The sequence below is a fragment of the Mastigoproctus giganteus genome, chromosome 10, assembly GCF_048544385.1.
Source record: "Mastigoproctus giganteus isolate SK-2022 chromosome 10, ASM4854438v1, whole genome shotgun sequence".
NCBI classification, from domain to species: Eukaryota; Metazoa; Arthropoda; class Arachnida; order Uropygi; family Thelyphonidae; genus Mastigoproctus; species Mastigoproctus giganteus.
Window position 1 is genome coordinate 135,646,641 of NC_143584.1, and position 21,976 is coordinate 135,668,616.

The window sequence follows — 21,976 nt, forward strand, 5'->3', positions numbered from 1 at the left end:
GCAGATAAACAAATGAATGGCATACTCTTCAACAAAATGACATAAAATTAAAGCTTATGTTAAATTGCATATACCAATATTTTAAGTCATAATTTATTAAAATAAAGTGGCACATTTATGCTACTGGAGAAGTCTGATAGTGTAAGTTGCTTATTTATTTTTCAATCTGGCTTTTACCTATCCACAAATTATCAGCATATAAACTTTGTTCTCATTCCTCCTCACATTCAAAAGCTTGGTTTCCCTCTTCTTTCTGTACTCTTCAAAATCAAGCAATTTTTTTTTTTTTTTTTTTTTTTGTAATTATGAAAAAAAAAAACAAAAACACCCTTTACAAATAACTCCTTTGTATCTTTTGTGAAAGATACACATTGTATCTTTCACAAAAAAAAAAAAAAAAAACCAACTGAAAATGCTGCATTAACAATAAACTAAACTCTCTTCAAACACCCTACCAAAAAAAACAAGAAGCCCTTCCAATTTAATAACTGAATTAACCAGATTAAATATGAGAGTGGTTCAAATAAAGAATCGCCCTCACCTACTTCCACATATTGCAGAGTCATGATATTTTGTGTGTAGCACCATACATATCTCTGTACTAAAGGTGTAAAATTTCAGCCCTGAGTCTTAATTTATTTTTCTATTACAGAGCTGAATGTGTGACGAAGTAGCATCATGGACAAAGTTGAAGCTAGAGTTGTAATCCGGTATCTGTTCTTGAAGGGGAAATCTCCTAAAGAAATCCATGAGGAGATGAGTGCTGTATGTAAGGATGAAACCCCATCCTATGGCATTGTGAAGCACTGGCATAGACAGTTTAGGTGTGGTCGGACATCAGCAGAATCTGAGGCCATTCCAGGTCATCCCCATTCAGCCATTGATGACAGCACGATCAGAAAAGTGAAGTCGTTAATCATGGAAGATCACCAGCTTTCTTTGTGTGAATTGTCCCAGCAGGTGAAGATTAGTGTGGGCTCTGTTGAAATGGTCCTTCACGACCAACCCCATTTACGGAAATTGAGTGCAAGATGGGTTCCCCGATTACTGACTGGTTTCCAGAAGGCTACTCGACAACAGAAATCACAAGACTTGTTAGCCCTGTGCCAAAAAAACGAAGAAGACTTTTTCTCTCGTCTAATCACTCAGGATGAAAGTTGGATACATCATTTCGACCCTGAAACTAAAAAGCTGTCCATGGAATGGTGACATCATGGTTCCCTTAATGTAAGATGAGCCATGGTTCCATCATGGCTCATCTTAATGTAATCTTTTATATTGACGATGTAAAAAATTGCTGAATCTTTCTATACATCCTTCTAAATCTGAACATCTGAAGATTTCTTTCCATAATAAGTGTTTTGATGTAGGTGTCTCTTTGGATGGTACCATCATATCTGAATTGGATACTCACAAAGACCTGGGTATTGTTTTTGACTCAAGATTTAATTTTGCTCCTCCTATTTATTAATTCTTGACAGAATTCATAAAAACCATTTGGATTTTAAAAAGAACACCTACATTTTACCTCTCCTCAGTAAATCACTGAATATTTTAATATAATTGCAAGAACAAATATTATTTATGCCTTTCTGATTCAGAGTGGAATTGTCTACTCTAATTTTAAAAATGGTTAAATAATTAACCTATTCTTCATCTGAATACATTTTAATGACAAATTCATCCTCTCTCAGTAAACTTTACAACTCAATAATCTGCCCTAATTCTGCTCTACTGAAAGTAATTTGGTGGAAAATCCCTCAGAGATCACGTAAATACAAATCTAAAGTAATTTCTCTACTCGAAAACCTTCACTGAACTGCTACACATTTTCTTCTGACTAATTCTAAGTTTAAATTTCTTAAACATTGATCCTATTCTTCTTGCATCTGGTTGGAATTATTCTGACATGACTTGCAAAAGAAATGTAAAGAAATCCATGTAATCTAGTCTAAATAACAGAATCAGCCAGAAGACATGATTCAGTTGAATCTCAAACATTTCCATTTACGTGGAGTATTTCTACGGTGGTGGTTACGTAACATTTGCATAACAATTTCAACAAAATTTATTTGGAACTAATACATGGTAGTATAAATGAATCCTTTGCTCAATATTTCATTAACAATGAATAACCACTTATCATTCCCTTTCAACAAACAAATTTGTAAATCCCCCCCCCTGAAGTTTCAGAAACTTAATTTTTAAATTCAGGAAAACTTTAAAAGGCTAAGTAACTAAACACCAGGGGATATGATAACCCAACTGAGAGCAAAGTGGAGGAGAAATTGTTGAAGTTAAGCATAAGAAAGGCACCTGGGGTGGATGGGATCTATCCAGTTATATTAAAATATGTGGCAAAGGAACTAACCAAACCCTTAGCCATAATTATTAGAGCATCCTTGGACTCAGGGGAGGTCCCCACGGACTGGAGATGTGCCAATGTACCTCCAATTCACAAAGGGTGATCAAAGGGTGACACGAGTATTTACAGACCTGTTAGTTTAACAGGTCTGTAACTGGGGAAAATAATGGAGTCGCTGGTTAAAGATGCATTGCAGGATCATCTAGACAAGATTGCAGCAATAATTCAGACACAGCATGGGTTTGTTAAGGGAAAGTCCTGTCTGACAAATATGATTCGATACTATGATGTGGTTACAAAGGAACTGAATGCAAAAAATAATTTTGATATCATATACTTGGATTTCAGGAAAGCTTTTGACACTGTTGCGCATGGAAGACTACTGTACAAATTGGAGCAGAATGGTATTAAGGGTAATTTGCTACAATGGATAAAAGGGTGGTTGAGTGGGAGAAAACAGAGGGTGGTAATCAATGGGTGCTGCTCTTCGTGAACTAATGTTATCAGTGGAGTCCCACAGGTTCGGTGTTGGGCCCACTGTTATTTTGTATATTTATCAATGATATTGATGAAGGTATATCAGGCTTAGTGTCGAAGTTTGCAGATGATACAAAGGTTGGCAGGGTTGTTATTGACAGTAATGGCAGTGTGCTACTGCAACAGGATCTAGAAAATTTGGGCAGATGGGCTGAGAAGTGGCAATTTAACATTGACAAATGCAAAGTACCACATATGGGCAGAAGTAATCCCAGAGGAATGTACCAACTGTGTGGTACTACACTTAGGGTGGCAGAAAATGAAAAAGACCTGGGAGTAATTGTGCAGTCATATATTAAATTTTCTGAGCAATGCAGACAGGCTGCAAGCAGGTCATGGGGTTTTGTCAATGATATACAGCAATTTTGCTAGCAGGGAAAAGGAGGTGATTGTCCCTTTGTATAAGGCAATGGTCAGGCCACGCTTCTTGAGTACTGCATACAGGTCTGGAGGCCTCATTTTAGGAAGGATGTAGATTTGCTTGAGCATGTACAGAGGGCAACAAGATTGGTGAGGGGAATGAAGGATCCTCTTACAAAGAGAAGCGTAAGTTCTGCAAATTGCAGCGGCTGGAGACTAGGCACTTGCGAGGCGATCTGATTGAGGTGTATAATGCCTTGAATGGGTTGAGCATGATGAATTCTGATGGGATTCTTCCATTTGCTCAGATTATGAATCTAAGGGGGCATAAATTCAAATTGAGGAATGACAGTTGTAGAATACATGTGTAGAAATTTGCCTTTAGCCAGCGAGTGGTTAATTGCTGGAACCAATTTCCATCTGTCGTGGAAGTTGATAGGTTAAATATATTCAAGGAGGAACTGGAAAAACATTTAGAGGGAATGGTTGTGTGAATTTTTTTTTGACTGATGCTACATAAGCTTATACGCTTGCTTTCTTGCATCACATGCCACTATTACTATGTTAGGTGATACCAATTATGGAACATAAAGGTGACTGCTGACCAGATTTAGAAAATTTTCTTTTAGGTCAAAGGGCTATTAGCTACCAGAACAAATTACCACCTCTGATGCAAGCAGATATTATACATTCATGGAAAGAAGCTTTGTGCTTTCTAGCACCATTCTACTTATAGTAATACCACATATTGTTATTAAGCATTTATTAGCTAATCCAGAGAAGACAGCCAAAATACATAATTATAATCACATGGAAGTAGCAATTATTACAATATGATAATTGTTTAAAAATTTTAATTTCCAACTTAATTTTTTCCCAAATTAAATGTAGCACTCTTAAAAATTTATATAATGTAGACAGCACATAACATAATGATTACTAAAAAGCAATAAATTATTCTACATTCATTCTATACTGATTTTGAGACCATATCAACATTCATATATAACAGTTATAGTGATACATACATCAGTCAAATTAATATTGAGGTGCAGATAAACTCGGGCCAACAATAACCTGTGTTCCACATCATCAGGATGTAAAATGGTTAGTAGTTCAAGGGCATTACAAAGACACATTAGTCCATCACCCATTCCTTCTTGTTGTCTACCAATTTCTACAAGATTCCAGCACATGCGCCTGAAAACCTAAATCAAATTTAAATTCATAAATATTAAAATGAAAGTGCAATTGTTAAATATATTTCTGATGTATTCTCAGCTTTAATAAGTAATGATATCACTTTATTGTAATTGTAATGGCAATAGGAGCTTTTACAAACAGTATATACAGCAGTGGACCAAACTGCATTATTATAAATTTTTTACTAAACAAGCATCAGAGCTGGAATAATTGTCCATACGGACTGAATTTTCTTTAAAACTGACCAAAGGTTATTAAACATCATACTAGTAACAGAAATTACAAAAGCAACTATTTATACATATATATTTAGAAGTCAGAAATATACCTGCAGGAGGCCACATGAACTCCATTCCATCACGACTAATGTTCCGAGTTAAAAAAAAAAATGCCAGTAAACAGTTTTTTGACATAAGTCTGTGAGATGTTTTTAGAAATACATATAACATTTCCGTATGATACTCTCCAGAAATTGAAACGACTAAAAGTTTAACGCAAAATTATTACAGTAAAAAACAATTTTAATTGTTTTCAATTGAAAATTTGAAAAATTTTTGATTTAAATTAATTAAAAAAACAGTTAATTTTTTAAACTGTTTTTTGAATTAATTTAATTGATTCTTTACTGTAATAATTTTGAATTAATCTTTTATTCATTTTAATTTCTGGAGAGTATCATACGGAAGTGTTCTAGTATCATATTGAAGTAAATTTCTCTTATTTGTTTACTTGTTATGCATCCCATATGAAGTGTTTCCTGAATTCCATTGAATTTATGGAAACTTCCCTGTCAGTTTAATAAGTTTCACTGGGTCCAGGCCAAATATAATGGTTCCCAACCAATTTATGGAAGTTGAATTTGGTCCCATCAGAGAAGATCACAAATTCCCATTGCTTAATTAACCAACTAGCATGTTATTTAGTCCAGGTTAGCATTTTCCCCCTTATGGATTTGATCAATAAGAGTTTCTTACAAAGCCAATATGCTTTCAGATGACTCACAGCAAGTCTTCGTTGGAGGCTTTGTGTTTTACAAGTCTTAATTGGAGGCTTACATATACTTTATTTACACCATGTAATCATGCGTTGTACATAAAGTACTTTACGAATGAGTCAGAATCATCCTTCTGATTTAGCCTGCTTTGGTAATCACTCCCAAAACAAAAGTAAAACATTTAAAAACAGTACATTTTTTCAGAATAGCAAGGAATAATGATTTTTGTACATGGATGCGAGGCATTCCTAACTGAAGATTAAGTCCAGATTTTCAAATACTGGCATAATATTTAAAAATAATGAGCAGAATTCTTTACTGAAGCCAGAAGAAAACTTGAACAGACTTTCCGTACATGTGAAAATAACCTGCTTAGAGTTATCAGTTGCTTGGACCATTTAAGATTGTTCGTACTATAAGTTTGTGATTTAGAAGTTCTTTTCCTAGAGGAGTTCATTAATCTGTACATAAAAATAATGTCACTCACTCACTCATGGTTACTTGTTGCACTTAACTTTGAAAAAGTGCTCATATGGCTTCTCTCTCCACTTATAATCTCTTAAATAAACTTGTCAGAGATTGCCACTGTTCTACCTAGTTCAATGTTTAAACAAAGATAGCCAACATGAACGTATATGCTTCAAAAACTTTTCAGTGCTTCTTTCTAGATAGCAAATGTTTACCAAATATTCATCCACTTTCGTCCACTTTCACAGAAAGACATGTAGTCACCTTTTTTCAGCACACAAATTAATCAGATGGAAGGACAACCTATTACCACCAAGTGCTCAATCCCCTCTTTTAATATCCTTGCTACTACAATTTTTAGGTGTGCCATAATAGAGGGGAATTATCAACATTCAGTTCCAGACAGTTTTTCAAAGGAATCCCACATACTTTCAGGTTTGTCAGAAGATGCTCAATATTGCACCCTGTAGAATCACTTTATAACACTGTGACTGAGAGCAAGATGCTTTTGATTTGATATTATTTGTTGGGAAGTCACCACAATGGGATAAAGCTTGGAACTGCCTGATTTTTGTTATCTATAGCAATTAAAAATGGTATATTTCTCAAACCACCAATCACTACTACCTCTCCTCCTCCACTTCATTTTTCACTAAGAATGTCTCCTGTTTTTGTTCTTCTGCATATATTTAATGTGTGAGACAAGACAAGTTCATCATTTGTTGGCATGCATGAGACACCTTACATCATCCATAATATCACATCCATCTTTGAAGCACTTATATATTAAAATATTCTACCTCTTGATAATGCTTTTTTCACATTATGCTTCATCAGTTATTTCTATCATTATCTCCAACAATTACCTCTAAGGCTGATTTCTACAACAAGCAAAACTTTATAGATCTTTGTTCAAAAAAGTATTTTAAAAATATGATATATTATTTACCATTAACAACAGATAAAAATAAACCTCTGCATAGGTGCAACAAAACTATCACCTATTGTAAAAAAATTTAAGACATTCTAGGCTACAGAAATAAAATAAGGTTTTTCTTTTAAAACATTCTGATATTTGTAAAAAATTTGGTCCTGGAACTTTTTGATCCTACCTTGTGTATACACAGGGTGTTTCAAAAGTATGGCAAAAGTTTTCAGTAACATGAAGATGTCCAATTCTAAAAATTTTACAGAGCTATTTGTATTTTAAATAATGGATATGGAGTTTTAAATTGTTAAAAAAAAAAAAAAAATAAATAAATAAATAAAACTAATAGAAATAAAAAATAAAGATAAGTAAACCTAGTATGAATAAACATTTTATTAAGTACAGTGTCTGCTTATTATTATTTATTATTATTTTTATATGAACTGTTGAGCTTTTGGATGACTGAGTGATTCAGATTTAGCAAAAATAATGACATCCGGCTCAGTACAAATACATAAAGAAACGCAATGAGGCCACATTAGGAGGGGCATTAAGGCATAGTACTGTGTCTAATATTATGTGGAATAATTTAAATCAGTGTCTAGGTCCTGAGAGACACCTGCAATATTTACAGGGGAGAAATTTTTCCTTAGTAACATGTAATAGTTAGTAAAAGGAATCTGTTTAGTAAAGATGGCACAGGTCTTAAAAGTTTAGGGAAACAACTAACTGTCCCATTCAGACACACAGAAACCTAGAAGGTAGTAAGGTTGGTAAAGGGCCTATTATAAAGAGTTCTCATAATACTAAAACAATGGAGATTGGTACTAAGTGTAAGACTATGAAACCACAGAAAAATAATGGGAAATTACCAAAGTTTTCAGAAAATGCTAAAACTAATCAAATATCCATCTGGAAAATTGAACTTGAATGACTCTGCAAGGCTTTTGAAGGAAAATTTTTATCAGTTTGGCCTGCACTTGCAGGTAGAAGGAATCTGTTTTGATGGCTGGGTTTGATGGCATATACCCTATAATCTTAAGGGAGGCAGCAAGTGAATGCATTGAACCACTGAGGCTAATTAAGAGATCACCACTACACTCGGGAGTGATTCCATTGGATTGGGAAAGTACTAATGTATCTCCAATACATAAGGGTGGTTCTAAGAGCGAAGAGGGAAATTACCGACCTGTCAGTCTAACTTCAGTAGAAAGGAAAGTCGAGGAGGAAATGATCAAGGATGGAATTCAGGATCATTTGGGTAGAAATGGAATTTTGAAGGATACTCACAGCATGGTTTTGTAAAGGGAAAATCATGTTTAACAAATCTGGTTAGCTATTTTGACAGGGTCACTCATGAGCTGGATTTAGGGAATAATTTCACAACATTGTTTATTTGGATTTCAGCAAAGCATTTGACTCCATCTCATATAAGAGGTTACTTTATAAGCTGGAACAGGTTGGAATCACAGGGAAAATCCTTAGATGGATAGCAGGATATCTTCAGGGCAGGTGGCAGAGGGTTGTGAAAAATAGTTATTATCCCTCAGATTGGGTTGATGTAAGAATTGGAGTTCCCCAAGGATCAGTATTAGGACCACTGTTGTTTTTGATTATCATAAATGACATCGATGAAGGGATGGAGGGCATGATGTCTAAATTTGCAGATGATGGAAAGATTGGTAGAGTAGTTAATGACCACTGCCAAGCAGAGCTTCTTCAGAGTGACCTAGATAGACTTCAGGGATGGTCAGAAAAATGGCAGCTATGCTTTAATCCAGCAAAGGGAAAGGTATTGCACCCGGGGAACAGTAACCCCAAATAACTTATACACTTGGCGGAGTTGAACTAAAGCTGGTATTGGAAGAAAGGGACATGGGTGTCACGATACGGCCAGACATGAAGTTCTCTGAGCACTGTAGACAGGTTGCAAGGAAGGCCCATGGTGTCAAATGATTTATCAAACACATGCTAGTAGAGATAAGGATATCATAATCTCATTATATAAGGCTATTGTTAGACCACACTTGGAATACTGTGTTCAAGTATGGAGACTGCACCTAAAGAAAGACTGAGCTTCTTGAAAGGATGTCCATATGAGGAAAGACTTCAAATATGTGGGTTACAAAGCTTGCAAACTAGGCACCTTAGAGGAGCCTTGATTGAGGTGTTTAAGGCTTTGAGAGGCATAAGTAAAATGAATGAGGATGAAATTTTCATGGTTATAAATGATTCTAGAACTAGGGCATAAATTCAAGTTATGGGGGAGATGTTTAGACTGGATTTCAGGAAGGTTTTTTAGCCAGAGAGTTATAAATTACTGGAATAAGTTACCTGCATGGGTGGTAGAGATTGACAGTTTTGGGAAATTCAAAAGTCAGCTGGATACCTATGGGAGAAGGGAAACGCATAGGTTGTCCATTTACTTTTCTTTTATTAATTATTTATGTTTTAAAATTTACTTATTATTATTTTATTCTTTTTTTTTGGCTGGTGTAGCATAAGCCATGGGCTTCCTTGCATCATGCGGCCATTGCTAATACTAATTCCTGGTAAAAAACCATCACAAGCAACTACACATAACATATCAGAGATACAGTAGACTTTCAGAATAACGGCACCTTCGGGGATTCAAGGTGCCATTATTTCAAATTTTCTGTTACCTAGAAAGTTTTATTTTTAATATATTTAATGCAGAAATAATGAGGATTAGAAACAGAAAGATTAAGAATGCAATTTTATTAACTGCACATAAAAAACATAAACCTATTGATGATCCCATATTATATTCTGCCATTAATACACTCCTACTTATACCCCATTCTATTTTCTTTATTATATCAAGTTGAGTCTATACAGGTAGCACAGTGGAATTGTCACAGTCCTCCCCACACCAGGTGCAAAAGGCTCAGGTTCAAATCCTGTCAACGATGTGAGGAACTTTTATGGGCTTTTTTTCACTTCCTGGCTGAGTTAGTCAGTCTCAGGCGTTAATAGCAAAGTTTTCCCCCCCCAGCAAAACAGGCAAATCGACCAGAGAACACATGCAATTTACAGACACGATACACATGGGTATATGAATTAACTTTCCAGGTGACCCTAATGTAAGTTTGGATTATGTCAACGATGTGAGGAACTTTTATGGGCTTTTTTTCACTTCCTGGCTGAGTTAGTCAGTCTCAGGCGTTAATAGCAAAGTTTTCCCCCCCCCAGCAAAACAGGCAAATCGACCAGAGAACACATGCAATTTACAGACACGATACACATGGGTATATGAATTAACTTTCCAGGTGACCCTAATGTAAGTTTGGATTATATCAAGTTTGTCACTAAACCTTAATGTTCTTTTTTTCTTCTTTGGATGAGGTTTATTAACTTTAGAAGCCACAGTCAGGGATTTTTAATTTAAAATAAATGTAAAACGGCAGTATAATCTGTGATATCAGTACAGAATTCACTTTCAAAATAGCAAATGTAAACAAATACAGTAATCACGCAACTTGGCACCTTTTTTTTTTTTTGGCACTGCAAGACATCTGCGCTGTATGTAAACATCTGATCTCAATGTGCCATTAGCTCGAATGTTCTGTTATTCAGGGTGCCATTATTTCAACAGTCTACTGTACAAAGAACATAAAATGACTGTCTCTCTCTCTCATTTTTATGCTAATACTAGAATGCATGTAATAAATTTGAAGAAGTTAAATCAATAAACACTAACATAATAGGAATACTGGAAACGTGGTGCCATTCATAACATGAATGCAAAATTAAGGTAATTGCAATACAAAAGTGATAAAAGAGGAGTAAGGAGCATACTTCTGATCTGAAAGCACATAGATTCAAGAATTAATATGAACACCAGTGTGGTGTGATGAGTAAAACAACAAGACTGCGAGCAGGGAGTGTGATACAGACGTAATAAACACTTTTTATCAGCTACACGTGAAACTGGATGGGCAAGCAAATCACAATGTATTATTAAGGGGGGGCTTGAAAATCAATACTGTTGAATTGGTTATTATTAAAGGTTCACCTGTCATTAAAAAGTTTCAAGTTAAGGAGCAGGTAGTGACAGTAGCATTTTGGTATTTGGAGTATATAAGGAAATTAAGGGTAAAGAGGGCTTTCATTTTCTTAAAAGGGATTAAATATATTTATTTATTAATCTTTTCACCGCTCCCACTGAGTTAAATTCAGTGGGAGCAGTGAAAATTCTTAAGGGGTACAAATGCTAAATGGAAAATGTCTCAGAAAATAATTAGATGCGACATAGCATTTCATATCTTTAATAACATGGCACAAAGTGGAAACCAAAATGGATGAAACTTTTAGCAGAAAAGAAGGCTGTGTGGGATATTAGCATTTGTTGAGGCATATGATGCAAGAAAGCAAGCTTATAGAGCATCAGCCAAAAGGAAAAAAAAAAAAAAAAAAAGTTGCATATGAAGTTCTCTGAGCAGTGCAGACTGGCTGCCAGAACAGGTCATGGAGTTTTGTCAATGATATATAGGAATTTTGCTAGCAGAGACAAAGAGGTGATTATACCTTTGTATAAGGCAATGGTCAGGCCACAGCTTGAGTACTGCATACAGGTCTGGAGGCCTCATTTTAGGAAGGATGTAGAGTTGCTAGGACGAGTACAGAGAAGGGCAACAAGATTGGTGAGAGGAACAAAGGGGTTTCCTTATCAGGAGAGGCTTAAATTCCGTCAGTTGCAGCATTTGGAGACTAGGATATTTAGAGATTATCAAGAGACCCCTTTCAATATAGAATGTATAAAGTAGTTGTAATGAGGGATGATAGAGAAGCCAAGGCAGATTATAAAAAGGATTTGGAAAGAGGTTGAAGAAAGATAAAGAATTTTTTCCCTACATGCATGCAAAAAAGGAAAATTAACTGTATTAGATCATTATATAGGTGCAGCAGGATCACTATAGATGACATCATGTGTCACTGATGAGTTGCAGAGTTCTTTATATCTACATTTACACAAGAATATACTTTAAGGAAAGAAAGAGAAAGGGACTGCCCAGCTAACAGTCTCCAGCATTAAAAAGTCCCCTGTATTCAGCATTAAATTAATTAAACAAATGTGAGATCTGAAAACTCAAGAGTATTATCAGATTATGCTGAAAGATGCAGTTAAGGTCACTAAGGCATGTATAAAATATATAATTGGGACATTACTCAGTCAAAGATTCCATAAGATTGGAAATAAGCAGATATCTCTTGCACACACACAAAGTGGACTCCAAGGGTGATCAAGGAAACCACAGACATGCAAGTCTCACTTCTGTGCAGGAAAAATTATACACACTTGATTAAGGACGCAGCACAGATCACCTAAACAGCAATGATAATATAAGTGTGGGAGCATATTTTTATTAAGGAAAATCTTGTTTGACTAATACGTTAAGGTATGAGGAGATAGTTACAAAGTTACTGGTGTAGGGAATAACTTTGTCATATTAACATTTACTAATATTTTAGAAAAGCTTTTGAGTACACACAATGATCATCTTATGCATAAGATGGAAAAGTATGACAATGGTAGTAGGGGCTATGGTGGAGAAAGGAATGGTTAACAGGTAAAAGACAAGAAGTAGTTATATAAATGGGTGGCAGTCTGAACAGACCAGTGTTATGAGTGGGGTCCCCATGGTTCTGTGTTTTCATCCTTATTGATTTTAATTCTATTAATGATACTTATGATACCATCATCAATATTAATCCCAAGTTATACAGGAATTTTTACAGTAGAGGTAAAGAGGTATTTATAATGCTGTACAAATCAACCATCAGAGCACATATTGACTATGGTATACAGGTTGGGAGGCATGATTTCAGGAAAGATAGTCTTGCTTGAAAGGGTATGAAGAAGGGCAACAAGACTAGTTGTAGATGCAAAGAAACAGTCACACAAGAAGAGACCCCAGTTTTATAAGCAATAGTTCAGAGACTAGGCACCTGCATGAGGATGTTATGAGGAAGGTCATAAAAGAGTTGAACAAACTTAATGACAGGGGTATATTTTCTCATTCTAGGATGATGTAAACAAAATATAGATTCAAATTACGGAAAGATGATTGTAGACTTGTTAAAAGTCTACAATCATACCTTCAGTCAAAGAGTAATCAACTATTGAACAAGTTCACCTAGTCTTGTGGAATCAGACAGCATATGTAGATTTAAAAAAATATATATATATATATAGTTAAGCTGTATATATTTGTAAGTAGATAACTAGAAAACTTGTAAAGTATTCTATCTCATTTTCATTTTGACATTACTTAAATGTATGAGACTAATTAGGAGGAGATTCCCTGCATCTAAGTTAGGCTTGTAGGAATCTGAATGGTCCATTCTTCACCTACTTATGGCATAACCTGATCACCTACTTGTGATATAACCTGATCATAGGGAGCCAGCTATGGCTTTTCAATGAATGAGTATAAACTGCAATGAGAATAAACTAACATGACTGGATAATATTATCACATACTCCAGGAGGAATGATTTTTACTACCATAGTGATCTGTACATTGACATAGGTATTACAGATGAGGTATGATGGATAGGTCGATTACTTATTTCCAATGAGAACTAATAAAATACAACCATCACCATACACAGCTGCAGTTAATAGAAAATCTGTTGAGAATTGTATACATTGCAGGTATAATATAAGAAAGAAAACAAAAAAGCTGATGCTACATAAGCTTTGCTGCTTTCTTGCATTACTCTTTCTTTGTAATATTAATAATAAATCCATCTAATATTGAAGAAGTAGCTTGATGGTCAAAATTTTTAAAAAAAATTATGATACTGTTATCTGTATCAGCACAAATAATATTTCTGATCACAAAATGAAACAAATTTACTAAGGCTACAGTGATGGTCAAACTGGTCACTAAACTTAACAGTTGAAGTTTCAGTTTTAAAAGTTTTTCAAATAAATAAAATAATGATATTTTACAAGAAAAACATTTTTCATTAAATCTGCTGAAGTACTAACAGCCTTTTGTGCAGTCTGTCAGCTAAAAAATTTGCCTACTCCTAGTTTAAAGATTCACAGTTTAATAAAGGAATAAGTAATGACTATTACCTGTATAGGCAAAGCTGAATTGTACCAACTATCAGTAGGAGGTTGATAGCCTGGAACAAGGTCTTGGCAATCAGTCTGAGTCAAAAATCTGCCTTGATCAAACACATCAATAAATGTATATTCTTGACCACCAGCCAAGCTGAAAATAAAAAATGAGGCAACTTGAGATTTATCAATATATTATAGTGCCACTGTAGTTTAATACATGTAGGATTTAGGGCTAAAAAGCCTTAGACTGTGGGAAGAGTTTACTGTCATATAAGTTATATTAGCATCATTACATAATATCTCATAGCATGAATTCCTTTAAACAAGTTGTCCATCTCATTATACCTTGAATAAATAAACATTTCCCCAGTAGAGAAGACTATTCTTACTTATTCTCAATGGGCTGATCCACCCAGGCGGCTGTTTCAGGGCTATTTGGTCCCCTCATTGGTGAGTGGGTGGATACCCCGATGGTATAACAGCTGACAACCCAGTTATGAATTAATTTCACAATATGAGAGATTCCAAGTGGGGTATATTTAACAGTTTAATTAATGTGTGGGTTAATACTTACAGATGAGGGGCCAAATAGCCCTGCAACAGCCATCTGGGTGGTGACCATTTCATAACATCTCATATTGTGAATTCCTTCACAATGAGTTGTGAAGGAATTTGCCTTGTAATGTAATGATGCCACTGAACAACTTCGGCTGGTTTACTGTGTATAGAAATGATGCTAATGCACTAACTTATATAACAATAAATGCTTCTCACAGCCTGAGGCTTTTTAGTCCTAAATCCTATATGTATTAAACTACATCTCTCTCTCTCTCTCATATTGTGGAATTAATCCACAAGTGGGTCGTCAGCTGTTATATGATTGGGGGTACTTACCCACTCACCAAAGAGGGGCCAAATAGTCCTGAAATGGCTGTCAGGGCGGGTGGTGCCCACTGAGAATGAGTAACAATAGTCTTCTCTACTGGGGAAGCAATTACTTATTTGAGATATAATAAGATTGGCAAATGATTGTGAAGAAATTCATAATAAGAGATTATGCAATGATGCCACTGCACACTTTGGTTGGTTTACTGTGAATAGAAACGATGCTAATGCACTAACTAATATGACAGCTCAGCTTTGATCAAAAGAAAAACTTGTTGGGGACTTCATAAATCATGGATATATATATATATATAAAAAACAAACTGGTATGCTAATGATTTTGTATATTATATAAAATGAATTAGACAAAAGGATAAGAATATGTACAGTTTAGTGCATACCAATTCCATTCATAAAGAACCAGAAATGGATTAAACAGATATAGAATTCCGACTCCATGTGAAAGAGAGTGCAAAGGGGTAAACAATGAATATATAACCATACCATTCTACTGGAATGCTGATACTAGAGGATGAGATTAAATGATATATGAAAGCAAGAGAGAGGAGTGTAATGGTAATTGGAAACGAGTGAAGGAGCAAATGTAATTGGCCGAATGAATACAAACTTAAAAATAATTCACATTACTTGCATATATACAAAGGGTACTAGGAAAGTTTTGCAATATGACGCAACAATGAATCACAGGAAGCTGCTTGTTGCTGCATGTTGAGACATGTTCATACGTGCATAGTAGCCGGCGTGCCAAGTCGATGGGCTCAGTTATTCATTAGTAGTGAGAGTGTAAAGTGCTTGCGATGGCATCGTGGTCACGAAATGAGATAAGGACAGTTTTGCGGTATAATTTCGTGCGTGGTTTAACCACAGACCAGTGCTTAGAAGAAATGACTCTTGCACTAGATGATGATTGTCCACATCATACAACGATATTCAGGTGGTATAGAGAATTCCAAAGGGGAAATTTCACTCTGGAGGATTCTGAGAGGCTGGGAAGGCCACGAACGTCAGTTACGGAGGAAAACGTTACTGCTGTGAGGAAAATGCTTGACGAAAACAGGCGAGTGACCTACCAACAGATAGAGGATACTTTGGGCCTAAATGCACCAGCAATTCGTTCGATTCTGCAAGATCATTTGCACATGAAGAAACTTTGTTCTCTCTGGGTGCCGCATCAACTGACTGAAGAGCAGATGACACGACATGTGACTTGGTGCCGGGAGATGTTAAAAATGTTTGATAAGGGACAATCTCGGTATGTGAACAACATCATGACAGGTGACGAGACTTGGCTGTACTATTACGATCTGCCGACCAAGGCTCAAAACAAAGTTTGGGTCTCTGATGATGACGACACACCCGTAATTGTCAGAAAATCCCGATCTGTAAAGAAGAAAATGATAGCTGTATTTTTCAAGTCGAGTGGAATTGTGGAACGTGTCGTTTTGGACACGCAGAAGACAGTCACAGCTAAGTGGTATACTGAACAATGCCTGCCTAAAGTCATTGGATCTATGAAGAACCTGCGGCCAAAGTCAAGAATGGACACCTGGTACCTCCATCACGAAAATGCTCCAGCTCACCGCGCGAAAGCCTGCACCGAATATTTGACCATGACAGGACTGAAACTTCTCGAGCACCCTCCCTACAGTCCAGACCTTGCTCCCTGCGACTTTGCACTGTTCCCGCATGTGAAAATGAAGCTAAAGGGAGGCGGTTTTCCAGTGATGAGGACCTTCTACGGGCTTGGGACAACGAGTGTGCTTTACTCCCTAGTGAAACTTGGCAGAACTGGTTTAAAGATTGGTTTCGGAGGATGGAGAGGTGTATTGAATGTAGAGGAAATTAGTTTGAAAAAATTAAATAAACAAAGCTGTATTGCGAAACTTTCCTAGTACCCTTTGTACTAACAAATAATTTTTCTAATACTAACAACACAAACACACCTACTGCATACTTCCCCAGCCTGAAAAAAATCCACAGCTGGGCCTGCCACTCAACTGAAGAATAATAGTAAGTTGAGGGGCTCAGAGAAAGCAGTGCAGAAAGAAAGAGTTGAACAAATGAAATGAAAGCCAGGATGAATGAGAGAAAGGACACAACAACACTTAAATAGATACTAACCTTAGTTTTAATTTCTAATAACTTACTTAGTCAGCTTTAATTATCATATACTAGTATATAAATTTACACTCCATTGCACTTTCCCCAACCCCAGTGAGAAAGAGGATGAATGAGTAAAAAAAAAAAAAAAAAAAAATGATGTGTGTACTCCATATGCAAGAAAGATGTTTTACATGCAAACATCTTTGACAACACCTACTAAATTTGGAACAGCTAGAACTGAAATCATGAACAAGGCAATTTATGCTCACATCCACTACTTACTCTACCAAATCAATGTCAGTGATGAATAGGATATACACGCCTGCTGCTTACTCTCCCGAATCAATGTTTGGAAGGAGTTAGGCTAATAGCCCAATTACCCATTTGTTGAATAGTATGATTGCAACAATACACGTATTTGTATTGTTACAATCATGCTATCATCTTTGATCCGACTCAGCCCAATTGCAAAGAAACACGAAAACTTGATGACCAACAAGGACTTCTGCAACTTAATCAGAATGGCCAATGACAAGCAAAAGATTCTACTCATACATGTAATTTGATGTCTGTTATCTCCCAATTGTGAACTTATTCAAATATTCGACTGGCCTAGCTGCTTACGGAAAAATGTTTATGATTTGCCTCTTGATGGAAAAATACAACTGCTTCAGTAATACAGGTGGGTACTGTAACACCTACATTACATGCACTTCAACTGGTAAGGCTGAAGTGCTTGTAATGTAATGATCCTGGATGTGCTCAGAGTTGGTTTATGCCAGCTCTAAGCACATCCAAGACCACTGCTCTCAAGATATCCATTTCTCTGTTTACCAAAAGGTTTCTGCCACAGGTGGCAATTTTTAGCACAAAGCCACCTAAGTGGTATGCCCTGAATCAGAAACCTTTTTTCCATAACCAGCTGGTTTATGCCAACCCTGAGCACATCTAGTATCACCTCCCATGATCCTTTACACGATCTCCTCTCCCAACTCCATTTTTCTTTGTTATGAAGTGGAAACGACGTAATATGACATCATTTCTGCATTGCAAAATCTTGATAAATTGATTTTACTACCATCCAAAATTTAGTAGGTGCTGCCAAAGCTGTTTACACATCAAAAAATAGATAGACAGATACAACTTAATAGAAAATGTAAGAAAAAAGGTAAAAAATTATTATAAAATGTAAGAAAAAAGTACAAAAATAGAATGGAAGTAGAGTATGAAATGTGGACTACAAGTTAAGTAAATGTCTCTCCCCCACCCCCTGGATAGGATGATGGGTGAATGGCCTAGGTCCCCTGCCCATCCAAGCAGACACCATGATGTGGCTACTTAGCTGGGATGTGGGATGCTGTTACTGGCCAGCATGGCTTTTCCCTTGGCAGTGTGGGATAGAGCACCAACACAGGCACTGCTACATAGGGATCCTTTCCCTATGTTCTTTCATTCCTACCATGTGGGTTGGTTGATCTCTCAATCCCCCAACCTAGGTGGCACCTTTCCCCCTCTCACTTAGTGGGTCACACCACTGCCAACTATCATATCCCATCCCCAGAGCAGGATGGGCATCTTGAACTGGGGGGGTCCTCTTCTGTTCCTCCCTTCAGTACTGCCCCTCTATCTTTCTACCACTTCCTATCTCCCCACTACCATTTTCTAACTTTCTAATTTTTTTTTTTTTTTACTGGGCGCTCTCTGTCTGTAGTTCTGGCTATCACAGGGTTCACCCTGCCAGTGCTTTACACTCCCTACTACCCAACCTGCCTTCTTGTGCTGCTGGATGGTAAATTATAGGTTTTTGTGTGAAAACACTGGCTTTAGGCTAAGAGGCTGGATGAACAACACAATCCCCCACTAACACTATAGCTAACAAACAGAAATCTAGTCTTTTCAGAGTTTTGTATTTATCACACTGCTTGACATGGAATTGTTGGGAACCCCCAGAGCCGCATTACAATCAACACTATACACTAAGTCCAACCAGTGTGTTGTTGACACCAAAGCATTTGCCTTTGACAATCAACAATGAGGAGAGGGTGTCTGTTGTGGAATCTCACATGTCTGAGTGTATGAAGCATTATAATTTTGGATGTTGTTTTTGCACTCCCATATTGCAATGTGACTTCAACTGTCGCACAGTGACCTAGTATTGAGTTTGTATATGCTGCACCCTTTGTTCACCATGAACATTCACCTTGTGTGATCCTTTACAGGTCTGTCAGCTGGAGGTGGTTTGACACCATTCTTTATATACCTAACCACAGTAGGCCATGGGCAACCAATAAGATTTGCCTTTTCCGACATGTAAGCACCTGATGCACAAGTTTCCCACAATCATGCCCTTTGGAAACTTCCTGTCTTTATGTCCCATAACTGCTATTTTATCACTTTGACTTGCAAACCAGATGTAAATTACTAAGGCTCTAGCATACAAAGCTGTTCGGCTTTTTATACTGTGAGCTATGCAGCACAGTCCATTATGGATGGGGTGGTCACAATTCACTGATCAACCGAGTATATAAAATGTTCACTAAAATGAACCATGGGAAGGGGGAATGCATCTTGTGTGTGTAACACTGTTATGAACATCCACATACAGCTGAAAATTGCAAAAAGAATAAAAAGGAAATTTCAAAAGGATTTAATATTAAATTTACTTGGTTTTTACTTTTAAATACTGCTTGTTTCTGAGAAATTTAATTCATGATATCTAAACTGACTTTAAGGTATAGTTTTTAAGTAGCTTATGACTAACATAAGCTACTTAATAATGTTATTAAACATGAAACTCTAGTTAACACACTGAAAATTAGAATGATCAAATGTACAATCTATAAAGTGAATACATACTTACCATGGATGTTCAAGCCATTTGAGGAGAAAATGACCAGGAAAATTAACAGCAAGACATTTTACTCCAAGCCTACGAGCTACTGATTCAAAAATAACACAGAGAGTGATTGGAATTCCAGTTCTTTTAATGAGAACCTATAATTTAGAAACTTATTTAAAATCATGATAAAAAAAACTTTTTGATTCGCACTTTTAATTTTTCAAAAATTATAAAAAGAGCTAAAGCTATTTAGGCATAGTTGATATTTGTAAAAAGCACAGGACTACATTATGTTTCATGTGTTTTAATTTTTATAACACTTGAAAATGTGTCTGTCATTTATATTAATAATTGGAAAATTCTTTTATGACACTAGGATTATAAATTGAACAGAAATTGTTTGCAACAGATTTTTTCTTCCTCTTTGGTGTGGAGGGGGGGAGTTTTTCATAATGACGTTGATCTATACCAGTTTCATCCAAACAATTTTGACATGGACCCTGAAACTAAATTATTATTTTTTTTTGCTCTCAATAATATAACATTTTGATCAAAAAACAAAAAATTCTAAGTAATCCTTCCTCTAAATTTTCCCATCCATGTTTCAAAGTACACACATTTAAAAAATAAAATTAAAAATGATTGTCTGTCTGCCTATGCAGTTTGAACAAGTGGTCTAGATTTAGTACAATGGTAGGACATTGAGCAACCCAAAGGTCGCGGGTTCGATTCCCGCCTCGGGCTTGGATCAAAGTACTGCAAAAACCTTGGGAGGTGCAATATGGCCACAGAAGCCGATGCGCCAACAACTACCAAATCAAAAAAAAAAAAAAAAAAAGGACATTGAGCATGTTTGGTACACCTCATGAATTCAATGCAATTGTCCACAGACTACAGGGGTCTGGAGACCAGTTTTGACATAGTTAATCCATACATTTAATACAAAAGGGGGGGGGGATATAATATTTTGATCAAAAAACAAAAAATTCTAAGTAATCCTTCCTCTAAATTTTCTCATCCATGTTTCAAAGTACACACATTTAAAAAATAAAATTAAAAATGATTGTCTGTCTGCCTATGCAGTTTGAACAAGTGGTCTAGATTTAGTACAATGGTAGGACATTGAGCATGTTTGGTACACCTCATGAATTCAATGCAATTGTCCACAGACTACAGGGAGTCTGCAGACCAGTTTTGACATAGTTAATCCATACATTTAATACAAAAGGGGGGGGGGGAACTGCAGGTTTCTTATTTTTCTCCAAATTTTCCTACTGTGGAGTCATGACTTTGAGCTTATGCTGGAATCATGGCAAGATCTCTTACATTGAGGGTGCAGTTTTGAAATGCTTTATGCAGGTTAGCTAGCAGCTAATCTGGTGAACAAAACCTAGTGATAACACTCTAGGCTTCCTAGAGTGTTATCACTAGGTTTCTGATCCAGATGCCTCATCTGGATCAGATAGTATATAATCTTGCTATCACTACTCTGCTGTTTGTGATATAAAGAAGCCTGAGTGGGGTGAATGCAGGGGTGCTACCAAAGCCGTGTTATGTCTGGGCATATTCTTGATGTTTATATACCAGAGGATGGCAACCTTTTCCACTGTTGGTAGTTGGTGATGATTGTTGGTTACTGGTTGAAGAGTAGAAGTATTACAGAAACAATAAATCTTGTGGGCTGCTTGCAGAGTGCTGTAGTTAAGGTGTTGCAAAAGTGGACAGAGCAGAAGCCACTGGGCCAATGGCAAGCACCCACACCTCACTGATGGCTGTGGTGAATGTATGCTGTCCCTCCTTGTACTAGCTGATAAATGGCAAACAGTTGTATGGCTGGCCATGGACTTTAACCAGGGGGAATATCAGTGGTGTTTCCAAGACTACAATCCAATGAATCTTCCTCTGTGTAGGTCACTGGAGAAAGCATCGTACCAATGCTTATGGCCACCCATCACCAACAAAGTGTACATCTGAATGGCATCATTGGACTTCTGACAACTGGGGGAAAGTTGCCTTTTTCCAATGAATATTTCCTGCTATGCCATGTGGACAGTAGATGGAGGACATGGAACCAACGGCAGAATGGAATCACTCCAATGTCTTGGTACAACATAAACAGGCAGGTAGCAGCAGTGTTCTGATATGGGAAATGTCTTCCTGGAAATCTCTTGGAGCCC

General features: G+C 36.4%; 1 protein-coding gene across 1 annotated transcript in view; it reads right to left on the bottom strand.

The window, feature by feature from the left end:
* LOC150079300 (F-box only protein 21-like) overlaps nt 1-21,976 on the bottom strand; it is a 157,873-nt gene that overhangs the window by 28,279 nt on the left and 107,618 nt on the right. Inside the window, exons 6-8 of the mRNA XM_090383024.1 lie at nt 19,821-19,954; nt 13,964-14,102; nt 4,291-4,470 (exon numbers count right to left, since the gene is read on the bottom strand). Of these exons, the coding sequence (XP_090239150.1) occupies nt 4,291-4,470; nt 13,964-14,102; nt 19,821-19,954 (453 nt within the window). The remainder of the gene's footprint in view (nt 1-4,290; nt 4,471-13,963; nt 14,103-19,820; nt 19,955-21,976) is intronic.